Source organism: Neophocaena asiaeorientalis, unplaced genomic scaffold, assembly GCF_003031525.2.
Source record: "Neophocaena asiaeorientalis asiaeorientalis breed wild unplaced genomic scaffold, Neophocaena_asiaeorientalis_V1.1 scaffold556, whole genome shotgun sequence".
Lineage (NCBI taxonomy): Eukaryota > Metazoa > Chordata > Mammalia > Artiodactyla > Phocoenidae > Neophocaena > Neophocaena asiaeorientalis.
The window spans coordinates 1,121,663-1,137,298 of NW_020171832.1; the positions used below are offsets into that span (position 1 = coordinate 1,121,663).

Genomic DNA, 15,636 nt, shown 5'->3' on the forward strand with positions numbered 1-15,636 from the left:
GATCTTAGTTCCATGACCAGGGATCGAACCCGTGTCTCCTGCATTGGAAGGCAGATTCTTTACCACTGGACCACCAGGGAAGTCCTCAAGCCATTATCTCTTATGAATGTAGATGTAAAAATCAACAAATTTATTAACAAGCCAAATCCAGCAACTTACAAAAAAGGATTATACACCATGGCCAAGTGAGATTTATCCCAGGAATGCAAGTTTGGTTTAATATCCCAAAATCAATTAATCTAACGTATCCACACAATAAAGAACAAAAACCATATGATGGTCAGAATATATGCAGAGAAAGCATTTGTCAAAAATCCAACATCTTAACATAATAAAGACAATCAACAAACGAACAGAAGGAAATGCCCTCAATCTGATAAACAGCATATATGAAAACCCCACAGTCAACATTACACTTAATGGGTAAAGACTAAATGCTTTCCCCTCAACTAAGATCAGGAACAAAGATTTCTGCCCTCACCACTTCTATGCAAAAGTATGAGGTATTAGGCAGGGCAATTAAGCCAGAAAGTGAAATTAAAAGTATCCAGAATGGAAAGGAAAAGTAAAACTATCTCTATTTGCAGATGACATGATCTTATATAAAGAAAATCCTGAGAGTTCCATTAATATACTATTAGAATAAAAACATTTGGTAAGGTAGTAGGATACAAAATAAATACACAAAAATCAACTGTATACACTTGTAATAAAACAATCCAAATATGTAATTAAGATTAAAATTCCACTTACAATATCATCAAAAAGAATAAAACAATTTAACTAAAGAAGTGCAAAACCTATACTTAAAAAGCTATGTAACACTACTGAAAGATTTAGACATAAGTGGGAAAACATCCCATGTATGTGTCAGAAAACTTAATACTGTTAAGATAGTACTAATCCCCATATTGATCCACAGATTCAATGTAATCTCTATCAAAAGCCTTTGCAGAAATTGATAAGCTTATCCTAAAATTCATACAGAAAGTCAAGGGACCCAGAATAGCCAAAACAAGCTTAGAAAAGAAGAACAAAGCTGGCAGACTCACATGTCCCAATTTCAAAGCTACAAAATGACGACAATGTGATATTGGCAAAAGGATAGACATACAGATAATGGGACAGAACTAGAGTCCAAAAATAAACGGTCAACTGATTTCTGAGGAGGGTGCCAAGGTCATTCAAAAGTAAAATAATATTTTTTTCAAAAAACAGTACTGCAACAAGTGGACAGCCACAAATTTAAAAAATGAAGTTGGTACCTTGCCTTATAGCATATACAAAAATTAGCTAAAACAGATGAAAGACCTAAATATAAAAATTAAAATTATAAAACTTTTAAAAAGCATAGGCAATTGCACAAACTCTTCAGGATCTTGAATTAAGAAATGTTTCTTAGATATGACAACAAAAGCACAGTGACAAAATTTAAAAAAATAAGTAGCACTTCATGAAAACTAGAAGATTTATGGGACTTCCCTGGTGGTCCAGTGGTTAAGAATCCGCCTTCCAATGCAGGGCATGCCTGTTCGATCCCTGGTCAGTGAACTAAGATTCCACATGCCGCAGGGTAACTAAGCCCATGCACCACAACTACTGAGCCCGCACGCCACAACTAGAGAGAAGCCCGCATGCCATAACTTAAGACCTGACACAGCCAAAAATAAAATAAGTAAATAAACAAAATTAGCTAGGCCTATTAAAAAAAATTTTTTTTAAAAAGCTTTTATTTGGCAGAAGACATCATTAAGAAAGTGAAAAACAGCATATAGAATGGCAGAAAATATCTGCAAATCATATTTCTGATAAGAGACCTGTCACTAAAATAAAGAATTCTTACAACTCAGTAAAAAGACAAATAACCCATCTTCAAAATGGGCAAAAGATCTGAACAGACATTTCTTCCAATAAAATATACAAATGGTCAATAAGCACACAAAAAGATGCTCATGATAATCCTTCAGTAGGGAAATGCAAATCAAAATCACAATGAAATATCACTTCATACTCACTATGATGGCTATAATCAAAAAGACATGTGTCGGGCTTCCCTGGTGGCGCTGTGGTTGAGAGTCCGCCTGCTGAGTTAACAAGGATGTGGAGAAATTGGAACCTCATATACTGCAGCCACTTTGGAAAACAGTCTGACAGTTCACTGAAAGGTTAAATATAAAATTACCACATGACCCAGCAATTCCCCTTCCAGGTATATACCCCTGAGAAATGAAAAATTATTTCTATATAAAAACCTATACAGGAATATTCATAGCAGCATTATCCATAATAGCCAAACAATGTAAACAACCCAATGTCCATCCACTGATGAATAGATAAATAAAAGGTGCTATATCCATACAATGGAATATTATTTGCTAATAAAAAGGAATAAAGTACTTACACATACTACCAGACGTATGAACTTTGAAAGCATTATGTTAAATAAAAGAAGCCAGTCACAAGAGACCACATTTTGTAAGATTCTAGTCATATAAAATGTCCAAAGTAGGCAAATCTATAGAAAATAGATTAGTAGTTGCCTAGGGTTGGGAGGGAGAGGCGGGGGGTGGGGGGAATGAGGACTGACTGCTAAAGGATACAGAATTTCTTTTGGGGTAATGAGAATGTTTAAAAATAGACTGTGGTGATGGCTGCACAAATCTGTGAATATACTAATAACTATTGAATTGTGCCATTTAAACGGGGGTAGGGCAGAATTTTATGGTATTTGAATTATATCTGAATTAAGCTTTTACAAAAATAAATTTTTTTGAGAAAAGTATGGTAGAATCTAGGTGGTGGACACAAATGTTGACTAAAATTTCTTTTAACCTGCTTGTCTGAAATTTTTCATGAAATGTTAAATGCAGGAAAAATCACAGCATAAAAAAGTTTCACCATTACCAATAACACACCAAAACAATGATCTATCCACAACCATTTATATGCATCTAGAGTCTCCCAAATTAATCAGGGACTGTTCACCCAAAAGTTGTCCAAAGCGGATTTTAGAATTCTGGAGTCCCTGATTTACATTCACAACGAAACTCAGAGAATAAGAATTAGTTCTCCAAATTACAAACAAGGTGAGGGTGACTTAATTTTACGTTTTGAGAATGAAAAGTATTCTGTTCACCTGTTGGCAAACAGGACAAATAGGGAATTTTACATGTCCAGGCAGTTTTAAAGGTTTGGGAAACATCCTCTGCAAATGTTATGGCAAACTAGAGCAGATTATTTTACCTTTTGGCCAGTTTCAACATTGCTGGTTCTCAAGTTTTAGAAAGCAAGTAATTTGACACTGAATTTTTTTTTTTTTTTTGGCCATATTGGGTCTTTGTTGTTGCACGCGGGTTTTCTCTAGTTGCAGCGAGCGAGGGCTACTCTTCGTTGGGGTGCGCATGCTTCTCATTGTGGTGGCTTCTGTTGCTGCAGAGCACGGGCTCTAGCCACGCAGGTTTCAGTAGTTGCAGCATACGGGCTCAGTAGTTGCAGCACACGGGCCCTAAAGTTAGGAGGTTTCGGTAGTTGTGGCAGGTGGGCTCAGCAGTTGCAGTGCAGGCTCTAGGGCACACGGGCTTCAGTAGTTGTGGCTCACGGGCTCTACAGCACAGGCTCCGTAGTTGTGGCACATGTGCTTAGCTGCTCCACAGCATGTGGGATCTTCCCAGACCCGGGATCAAACCCACGTCCCCTACACTGGCAGACAGATTCTTAACCACTGCGCCTCCAGGGAAGTCCTGATACTTAATTTTTAAGAAGTTTAGAATAACTCCTAGAATAGTTACTAATTCAGAAAAAAACTATTTTAATGTATACACATTAGGCTTGAATTTTAGCCAAATTTTAAATACATGTCACTAGAGAAATCAAGATCCAAATTCAGGATGATATGTACTCTATAACTGGAGTGACCATATGGTCCAGTTTGCCCAGGACTGTACTAATTTAGAGCTGTTATTCCCACATCCCACCCAACTTAACAATTGTCTCATGTTTTTCATTTTTTAAATATTATTATGAATAACTGCATTAAAGTAAGATAGTATGGGTTTGTTATATTTCCACTTTATACTTCCACCTTCTACCATGGCTTTGCCTAGTACTCTGTGGAGTACAGGTGAAGTTAACAGAGTTCTCACTTCAACTTCTAGTTAAATCTAAAAACCAACCACTGAGAACCCATCTCTCTCTTTCCTGACCCTTTCCTGATCAAAGAAGTACACCTGGACACTAACCCTATCCAGATGTGGGTGCTGATAGCAGAATGTTTGAAGCTGCTGTCCCGGCCAGCCACTTGGTGTACATGCTAGTTGTGCCACAGCCATTCTTCAGCTTGCAAAATGCGCATAACCTCCAGGCCTCCATCAGCTGGGCCAGTGGGATATGTAAGGTGTTTGTAAGGCGTTTGTGAAATACATACAGGAAAGAGACTCTGTGTATTCCTGTGCATTATGTACAGAGAGAGTAATCTGCACTTAATGCTACAGTAGTTTCACTATTTATTTAATTGGATTTACACGATACAGCAAATATTTATTTTATTTGGTGACATTTCACAGCAATTATTATAAATATAAATTATTTTTAGCATCTCCTTTTATGCTCAAGTGCCCCAGTTTACACAAAGAGTATATGGTCACACTACAATAAACAACAACCTTATTCCCTATCACGGTGTAGTGGACTACATGAGGGAATTCATAGACATAACTACATAAAGCATCTTCTGGGTCCTCAAAACCATGAACCCGAAGGGATGGCAAGGGTCAGCCAACCAGAAAACTAACTAATATCACACTATTACTATAGTAAAGCTATTTTTGAACTGCCGTGATTCTTAAACAAATACAAAAAAAACAAACCAATTCTACATGACATGAACATTCTATACAACCTAAAACTATATATGTGATACAAAGATTCTAAGTTCTGTTACTTCTTTGTTGATTCATAAAGTGCTTCAGAATCATAAAGTGCTTCAGAATCACATATTAACCCTGAGGACTTCATTGACTTTGAGCATCTAAACAGAGTTTAGGTTAGAAGGAGGCATGAAAACAGTTTAAGTACCTTAACAAAGAAAAACTCCATTGTTTTGGATAGCAAATAATTATTCATTACTTCAAACGGCACCTTTTAAAATATAACTCATTAAATAGCCTTAAAAAGTACCAAACACATTTGAACGAGTATAGGACAAAACTATGTATTTTTTTAATTCTTAAAAGACAATTATTTTCCTTAAGAGACAAGTTGGCCCAAGGTGATCCGAGGTTCCTGGAGGAATTTCAAAACGTTTCAAGTCTAAGAACAGAAAACAATAAAAAACATTCCTTTTGCCCGTAACAGCTCTTACATTCTAGATGAATACCTTAACAGACAGGACAAAATCTGGAGGAAAAACAAATATCCAACTTTGACCTTTGAAAAAAATGTACTATAGGGTTATCACAGAAGGATAGTTTTTCCATTCTCAATGAACCCCAAATAAAAATCTCAGGTCACCTTTTCATTCAGTTCAAAACTTAAATTTGAAAATGGCAGATTTAAATTTTCAACATTAGATGTCATTAAAGATTCTGTATCACATGCAATCAATAAGTATTTATAATAAAAAACCTTAAAAAAAAAAAAAACCTTTAACTCAAGTATGATATACTGTAGTCAACATCTCAGTGAAGGTGGTGGGGCAGGTCTTACATCTACTCCAAAAGAGTCTAAGGTTTAGGAAGAGACCTTCAAGACAGTGGAGGAGTAAGACATGGAGATCACCTTCCTCGCCACAGATACATCAGAAATACATTATATGTGGACCAGTCCTACAGAACACCAACTGAATGCTGGTAGCAGACCTCAGACTTCCCAAAAGGGTAGTGGTGCTCCAGCTGGGCATAAGGCCTATGCCTCTGAGGTGGGAGAGCCGAGTTCAGGACACAGGTCCACCACAGACCTCCCAGCTCCATGTAATATCAAATGGGGAAAGCTCTCCCAGAGATCTCCATCTCAATGCTAAAACCCACCTCTACTCAAGAACCAGCAACCTACAGTGCTGGACACCCTATGCCAAACAACCAGCAAGATAAGAACACAACCCCACCCATTAGCAGAGAGGCTGCCTAAAATCATAAGGTCACAGACACCCAAAAACACACCAACGGACGCAGTCCTGCCCAACAGAAAGACAAGATCCAGCCTCATCCACCAGAACACAGGCACTAGTCCCCTCCACCAGGAAGCCTACACAACTCACTGAACCAACCTGAGCCACTGGTGGCAGACACCAAAAACAAGAGAAACTACGAACCTGTAGCCTGTGAAAAGGAGACCCCAAACACAGTAAATTAAGCAAAATTACAAGACAGAGAAACACACATCAGATGAAAGAGCAAGGTAAAAACCCACCAGACCAAACAAATGAGGAGGAAACAGGCAGTCTACCTCAAAAAGAATTCAGGGTAATGATAGTAAATATGATGCAAAATCTTGGAAAGAGCCTGGAAAAAATACAAAAAACATTTAACAAGGACCTAGAAGAACTAAAGAACAAACAAACAATGATGAAAAACACAATATGAAATTAAAAATTCTCTAGAAGGAATCAATAGCAGAATAACTGAGGCACAAGAATGGATAAGTGACCTGAAAGATAAATAGTAGAAATAACTACCGCAGAGCAGAATAAAGAAAAAAGAATGAAAAGAATTGAGAACAGGCTTAGACATCTCTGGGACAACATTAAATGCACCAACATTCGAATTATAGGGGTCCCAGAGGAGAAGAGAAAAAGAAAGGGACTGAGAAAATATTTGAAGAGATTATAGTTGAAAACTTCCCTAACATGGGAAAGGAAAATAGCCACCCAAATCCGGGAAGAGCAGAGCGTCGCATACAGGATAAATCCAAGGAGAAAACACACCAAGATGAATATTAATCAAACAAACTATCTAAAATTAAGTACAAAGAAATTAAGTACAAATTCAACAAACTATCTAAAATTAAGTACAAAGAAAAAATATTAAAAGCAGCAAGGGAAAAACAACAAATAGCATACAAGAGAATCCCCAAAAGGTTAAAAGCTGATCTTTCAGCAGAAACTCTGCAAGCCAGAAGGGAGTGGCAGCACATATTTAAAGTGATGAAAGGGAAAAACCTACAAACAAGATTACTCTACCCAGCAAGGATCTCATTCAGATTCAACAGAGAAATTAAAATCTTTATAGACAAGCAAAAGCCAAGAGAATTCAGCAATACCAAACCAGCTTTACAACAAAGGCTAAAGAAACTTCTCTAGGCAGGCAACACAAGAGAATGAAAAGACCTACAATAACAAACCTAAAACAATTAAGAAAATGGTCATAGGAATGTACATATCGATAATTAGCTTAAATGTAAAAGGATTAAATGCTCCCACCAAAAGACACAGACTGGCTGAATGGATACAAAAACAAGACCCGTATATATACTGTCTACAAGAGACCCACTTCAGACCTACGGACACATACAGAATGAAAGTGAGGGGATGGAAAAAGATATTCCATGCAAACGGAGACCAAAAGAAAGCTGGAGTAGCAATAGTCATATCAGATAAAATAGACATTAAAATAAAGAATGTTTCAAGAGACAAGGAAGGACACTACATAATGATCAAAGGATCAATCCAAGAAGAACATATAACAATTGTAAATATATATGCACCCAACATAGGAGTATCTCAACACATAAGGCAACTGCTGACAGCTATAAAAGAGAAAATCGACAGTAACACAATCATAGTGGGGGACTTAAACACCTCACTTACACCAATGGACAGGTCCTCCAGACAGAAAACTAATAAGGAAACATAACCTTTAAATGACACAACAGACCAGATAGATTTAATTGATATTTACAGGACATTCCATCCAAAAACAGCAGATTACACTTTCTTCTCAAGTGCACATGGCACATTCTCCAGGATAGAGCATATCTTGGGTCACAAATCAAGCCTTGGTAAGTTTAAGAAAATTGAAATCGTATCAAGTATCTTTTCCAACCACAATGCTATAACACTACATATCATTACAGGAAAAATTCTATAAAAAATACAAACACAGGGCTTCCCTGGTGGCGCAGTGGTTGACAGTCCACCTGCCGATACAGGGGACGTGGGTTCGTGCCCCGGCCCAGGAGGATCCCACATGCTGCAGAGCAGCTGGGCCTGTGAGCCATGGCCACTGAGCCTGCGCGTCTGGAGCCTGTGCTCTGCAAGGGGAGAGGCCACAACACTGAGAGGCCGCGTACCGCAAAAAAAACAAAACAGAACAAAACAAAACAAACACATGGACGCTAAACAATACACTACTTAATAACCAAGAGATCACTGAAGAAATCAAAGAGGAAATCAAAAAATACCTAGAAACAAATGACAATGAAAACACAATGACCCAAAACCTATGGGACACAGCAAAAGCAGTTCTAAGAGGAAAGTTTAGAGCAATACAATCCTACATCAGGAAACAAGAAATATCTCAAATAAAGAACCTAACCTTACACCTAAAGAAATTAAAGAAGAAATTAAAGTAGAAGAAAAGAAATCATAAAGATCAGATCAGAAATAAATGAAAAAGAAATGAAGGAAACGCTGGCAAAGATCAATAAAACTAAAAGCTGGTTCCTTGAGAAGATAAACAAAATTAATAAACCTCTAGCCAGACCCATCAAGAAAAAAATGGAGAAGACTCAAATCAATAGAATTAGAAATGAAAAAGGAGAAGTAACAACTGACACTGCAGAAATACAAAGGATCATGAAAGATTACTACAAGCAACTATATGCCAATAAAATGGACAACCTGGAAGAAATCGACAAATTCTTAGAAAAGCACAACCTTCCCGAGACTGAAACAGGAGGAAAAGGAAAATATAAACAGATGCATCACAAGCACTGAAATTGAGACTGTGATTAAAAATCTTCCAACAAACAAAAGCCCAGGACCAGGTGACTTCACAGGTGAATTCTATCAAACATTTAGAGAAGAGCTAACACCTATCCTACTCAAACTCCTCAAAAATACAGCAGAAGGAACCCTCCCAAACTCATTCTACAAGGCCACCATCAACCTGATACCAAAACTTGACAAAGATGTCACAAAGAAAGAAAACAACAGGCCAATATCACTGATGAACATAGATGCAAAAATCCTCAACAAAATACTAGCAAACAGAACCCAACAGCACATTAAAGGGATCATACACCATAATGATGAAGTGAGCTTTATCCACAGCCAACATCATTCTCAATGGTGAAAAACTGAAACCATTTCCTCTAAGATCAGGAACAAGACAAAGTTGTCCACCCTCAGCACTATAATTTAACATAGTTTTCGAAGTTTTAGCCACAGCAATCAGAGAAGAAAAAGAAATAAAAGGAATCCAAATCAGAGAAGAAAAAGTAAAGCTGTCACTGTTTGCAGATGACATGATAATATACATAGAGAATCCTAAAGATGCTACCAGAAAACTACTAGAGCTAATCACTGAATTTGGCAAAGTAGCAGGATACAAAATTAATGCACAGAAATCTCTTGCATTCCTATACATTAATGATGAAAAATGTGAAAGAGAAATTAAGGAAGCACTCCCATTTACCACTGCAACAAAAAGAATAAAATACCTAGGAATAAACCTACCTAAGGAGACAAAACACCTGTATGCAGAAAAGTATAAGACACTGATGAAAGAAATTACAGATGATACCAACAGATGGAGGGATATACCATGTCCTTGGACTAGAAGAATCAACACTGTGAAAATGACTATACCACCCAAAGCAATATACAAATTCAATGCAATCCCTATCAAATTACCAGGGACATTTTTCACAGAACCAGAGCAAAAAATTTCACAATTTGTATGGAAACACAAAGACCCAACAGCCAAAACAATCTTGAGAAAGAAAAACGGAGCTGGAGGAATCAGGCTCCCGGACTTCAGACTATACTACAAAGCTACAGTAATCAACACAGTATGGTACTAGCACAAAAACAGAAATACAGATCAATGGAACAGGATAGAAAGCCCAGAGATAAACCCACACACATATGGTCAACTTACTTTTGATAAAGGAGGCAACAATATACAATGGAGAAAAGACAGCCTCTTCAATAGTGGTGCTTGGAAAACTGGATAGCTACATGTAAAAGAATGAAATTAAAACACTCCCTAACACCATACACAAAAATAAACTCAAAACGGATTAAAAACCTAAATGTAAGGCCATACACCATAAATCTCTTAGAGGAAAACATAGGCAGAACACTCTATGACATAAATCACAGCAAGCTCCTTTTTGACCCACCTCCTAGAGAAATGTAAATAAAAACAAAATTAAACAAATGGAGGCTTCCCTGGTGGCGCAGTGGTTGAGAGTCCGCCTGCCGATGCAGGGGACATGGGTTTGTGCCCCGGTCCGGGAAGATCCCACATGCCGCGGAGCAGCGGGGCCCGCGAGCCATGGCCACTGAGCCTGCGCGTCCGGAGCCTGTGCTCCACAACGGGAGAGGCCACAACAGTGAGAGGCCCGCATACCATAAAAAAATAAAATAAAATAAAATAATAAACAAATGGGACCTAATGAAACTTAAAACCTTCTGCACAGGTAAGGAAACCATAAACAAGATGAAAAGACAACCCTCACAATGGGAGAAAATACTTGCAAATGAAGCAACTGACAAAGGATTAATCTCCAAAATTTACAAGCAGCTCATGCAGTTCAATAACAAAAAAACAAAGAACCCAATCCAAAAATGGGCAGAAGACCTAAATATACATTTCTCCAAAGAAGATATACAGATTGCCAACAAATACATGAAAGCATGCTCAACATCACTAATCATGAGAGAGATGCAAATCAAAACTACAATGAGGTATCACCTCACACCAGTCAGTATGGCCATCGTCAAAAAATCTACAAAGAATAAATGCAGTATGGAGGTTCCTTAAAAAACTAAAAATAGAACTACCATATGACCCAGCAACCCCACTACTGGGCATATACCCTCTGAAATCCGTAATTCAAAAAGAGTCACATACCACAATGTTCATTGCAGCTCTATTTACAATTGCCAGGACATGGAAGCAACCTAAGTGTCCATCAACAGATGAATGGATAAAGAAGATGTGGCACATATATACAATGGAATATTACTCAGCCATAAAAAGAAACAAAACTGAGTTATTTGTAGTGAGGTGGATGGACCTAGAGACTGTCATACAGAGTGAAGTAAGTCAGAAGAAAAATAAATACTGTATGCTAACACATATATATGGCATCTAAAAAAAAAAAGGTTCTGAAGAACCTACGGGCAGGACAGGAATAAAGATGCAGATGTAGAGAATGGACTTGAGGACACAAGGAGGGGGAAGGGTAAGATGGGACGAAGTGAGAAAGTGGTATAGACATATATACACTACCAAATTTAAAATAGATAGCTAGTGGGAAGCAGCCGCATAGCACAGGGAGATCAGCTAGGTGCTTTGTGACCACGTAGAGGGATGGGATAGGGAGGGTGGGAGGGAGACACAAGAGGAAGGAGATATGGGGATATATGTATAGCTGATTCACTTTGTTATAAAGCAGAAACTAATACACCATTGTAAAGCAATTATACTCCAATAAAGATGTTTTTAAAAAAAAAGAGTCTAAGGCTTAGATGGGACTAAAAGTGGGAAACTTGACAAGTAGTCCAAAGAACATTACTCTTATAATCTTGCCTTAATAAAACTGAAAAAAGTTACTATGTCTAATATTTGCTACATACATATATTCATATACAACACTGAATAGTTGTAAAAACTTTTTAAAGAAAAGCTGACTGCCTATGCTCTTGTTTATGTGAGATAAGATCTTAACTAAATAACATTATATCAGCTGTTTAAGGAAAAGAATAATCTCTGCCTTGGATGGTTAACCACAGTAGCCCTGAAGAAAAAGAAAAGCCAGCTATGTTTTTTCAGCTTAGGAAGTTAGAACTCATAAAGATCCTTCCCAGCTCTAAAATGATACTCTGTGGGTAAAACTAATGAAAACAGCCCAAATCATTTTACAGAATTTAGGTAGGTCTCTCCCTAATTTCTATCATGCAAAAATGTCTTTTTCAAAAACCCTGAAAAATACTGAGATGTACCAGAACAGGAATCAAAATGAGCTCTTTCCCCACTTTATCAACTAAGATTTACACACAACTGTCAGAGGCACAATAGATGTACAACGTAAGCTTGGGTCCAGTACCTGTATTTCACACCAGAGGGAAAGGTGGTTTCAGTGGTAAGCTATGGAAAATAGATTCCTACTTAGATTTCTGGGTGGACCTCTCAGAATATCATATTTCACTTACTTTACTCTGCAACCCCCCCCCATATTTAAACATCTCTTTACTTTAAATGTTTCTTATGATCAATGACACATCATTGATCATATCATCAGAACGTTTTTACATATTATGGCTTTACTTATAGGTTTTTTTTCCCCCTCCTTAGGAGTTCATGAAATAATCATAGATGTGATGAAATGTTATTTTCCTGGATTGCTCCTCTTGAAAATGCTTTCAATTTGTTTTACATCTAATTGTTAGTAAAGTAAAAAAAAAACAACAATGGGAATTCCCTGGCAGTCCGGTTGTTAGGACCCGGCGCTTTCACTGCCTGGGCCCAGGTTGGATCCCTAGTCTGGGAAGTAAGATCCCACAAGCAGCCAAGCAGCACAGCCGGGGAAAAAAAAAAAAGAAAGAAAGAAAAAAAAAGAAGACACATGCTTGCTTATGCTACAAAACATAAAGAACCTTGAAATAAAAATAAGGTAACCAGCAATTCACCTGGGTCTCAGATATATCAAACTTATAAGATTCTCTTTAAAATTCAAGTTGAACAAAAAAAAAACCACACCAGCTAGCAAGAATACTGTATGTTCCGTACACCGGAGTCAGGTAATTTGGAAACTGAATCTTTTAACTTCCTGCTGTCACTCAATTTTGTGTAAATACTGTTTTCAAATCAGCACATATTTTTCAAAGTCTGTAAATTAGGTTTGAATCCTCCTAATAACACAGTCATTTCCTCTACCAGCACAAAGATGAATCTTTTCAATGATTTTACGGCTCAAAATTAAAGGGAGAAGAAAAATGCTTTGTAAGTTAACTAGTGTACAGGAAAGAGCTGTATGTTGAGGTTTACATAAGCTTCTGAGGCCAAAAACTAAGAGTTAGCCTGTCTTCATTCCCCTTTATGATCTTGAGAAAGATCATAGTCTGAGCATTAGTTTTCCTCGGTTTAAAGGAGTTTATCAGCTACCTTAATCTTTACTAATTTGTTCAACAAATATTTATTTGAATGTTTACTAGAGAGTAAGCAATTACTAATGGAGAGGACCCACTAAGATGTGACTAGGCACCACCTTTATAAGAGAATACTCCCGAAAAGACAATTCTACCTGACTTAGAACACCAATTCCCACCTGATGTTTAAAGTTCCACACATCCTGAATGAAACGTAATGAAGTAATTTCTTTTAGCCGGGCCCTAAACAGCGTGTGGGAGGTAAATTTCGCTTAAATCGCAATTCAAAATCGCGCGGGTTCCCGCTGACAACACTGATTGTGCGGGTCTGAGAGAACTCCAGGCCAACGAAAATTTTAACACAGAAGTGAAAGCGAAGGTGCTCGATTCAGAAGCGAGACGAAAGAAGAGGGTCTGAAGAAGTGCGTCGGAGGTGACGAGAAACGCTGAGGCGGCCCAAACTACTCCCTCCACTCGGCACATTGAGATAACTTCTCCCGCACCCGGGACTCGCGACCCCCCCGGTTCCCGGGCGCGGTGGCGGCGGCCTGCGTCCCGGAAGGGGCTCGCAAAGGCCGGGAGCGGGTCCCATCGCAAACCAACTTGAAAAATAAGGAGTGAGCGGGATGGGGGCGGGGCTGGACACACGCTCCTTCCCTCGGAGAAGGATGGGGGGAGGGGAACGGAGTGAGCGACCCTCCGGCCACCGGCCCCGACCCCGGGAGGGCGCTGACGGGGGCTTGGGGGGAGGGCACGCGGTCAAGCGGCCTCATCCAGGGCCGGTCTCGCCGCCGCGGACCCCAAGGGGGGAAACCCGGCGAGCCCCACCGAGGACAGGCGGGAAACGGGGTGGCGGGAAGACTGGAGACCCGCCCAGCTCCAACGCCGCACGCGAGGCCCCGACCCCGCTCTGCCTTCGGCGGGCCCCGGGAGCTCCACAAAAGGCTGCCCGACTCCCGAAGGGGCTGGGTGAGGGCTGAGGAAGCCCCCCTCACAGACAGACAGACAGTCACACACACACACAGAGACGTCCGCTCGCCTCCCTACCCCCACCCTCCGACCGCGCTCCGCGGGCTCTGAGCCCCACAGCGACGCGGGGGAGGCTGGGGCCAGCAGCGCGACCACGGGAAGCTGACGCCCTCCCCGACGCCAGGAGCTCAGCGGGCGCAGGAACCCCGACACGCAGACAAAAATCAACAAAGCACCTGCCGCTCCCGAGGAGAAAACATGCCACAGGCCCCGACTGGAGGCTCTCCGACGCGCCGCTGCCAGGGCCGCAGGGCTCCGCTGGCGGGCTGGGGGGAGGAGGCGGAGAAGGGCCCCGCGCGGTGGCTCCACAGCCCCGGAGCCTTGCCTCCGTCCGGAAGCGGTGAGGCAGGGACCCCCCACGCCAGAGACTGACCTTGGAGTCTCCGTTGCACAGAGCCATCGGGGCGGGGGCTGCGGCGGCGGCGGCGAGAGATGAGACGGGGCGGGAGAGGGCCGGTGGGGTCGACGCCACGGGCCGGGGCTGAGGAGGAGGCCTGGTCGAGGAGCGGGCGGGAGGCGCGGAGAGGAGCTGGCCGCCTGCGAAGCGCCGAGTGGAGCAGCAGCCGCGGAGCACGGGCCCCAGCGCCGCGGGAGAGAAGACCAGCAGCGCGCACGCTGCCCCCGCCTCCTGCTTCCGCACTGGCCGGCCACTGGGAGGAGCCAGAGCCCTTGTGGCTAGGCTGCCGAGCAGCGAACACCCGCAGCTGCTGCCGCCGCCGCCGCCACTGCTGCTGCAGCCCAATAAGCCCGCCTCTGGAGGAGGGGACTTCGGCGTCCGGCCCCGCCTCCAGGTCCGTCCGGGCCGCCGAGTCCCGCCCCCGGTAGAAGAAACCTGCGGGTCTCAGGCCTGCCCACCCACAAGAGGAGGGGCCTGCGGCGCCTGGCCGCGCCCCCGCCCCTGTCTGGCCCGCCCTTTGGAGGAGGAGCCCGCGGCGCCCAGCTTAGCTGCCCCGGTCCCGCCCCCGTACCCGGCAGCAGGCGCTGAGAGGCAGGCCGGTGGCGCCCTGCCCCACCCCCGCCGCTAAAGCCGGCCTCGGAGAAAAACCCAAGCCGCCGTTCGCTTACTGTTGGCCCGCCGGCCCGCAGCCTTTGATGCGAGAGAGGCTAGTGGCACTGAAGAGGAGGCCTCCAGAGAGCTGGGTCGCTGGGGAACGCTTACCCGGTGGTGCGGCCTCATCCCAGGTTGCGGGTCATGGGGGAAGCCAAGGCTGCTTTGAATAGTTTCGTGGTGACTTCAACGTGGACTTAAAAGTGACATTTGATCACTTAGGTCCCTCAAAAGTTCTACAGCGGGT

The 15,636-nt window shown here is 41.6% G+C and overlaps 1 protein-coding gene across 2 annotated transcripts in view; it reads right to left on the bottom strand.

Moving 5' to 3' along the window:
• Nucleotides 1–15,636, bottom strand: part of GMPS (guanosine monophosphate synthase) — a 98,592-nt gene that overhangs the window by 80,880 nt on the left and 2,076 nt on the right. Inside the window, exon 1 of one of the 2 annotated variants that reach the window (XM_024741280.1) lies at nt 14,715–15,083. The exons of the other annotated variant lie outside the window; for it this stretch is intronic. Coding sequence (XP_024597048.1) covers nt 14,715–14,741 — 27 coding nt within the window. The 5' untranslated portion in view covers nt 14,742–15,083. Of the gene's footprint in view, nt 1–14,714; nt 15,084–15,636 lie in introns of those variants that run through there. 2 annotated transcript variants of the gene reach the window in all.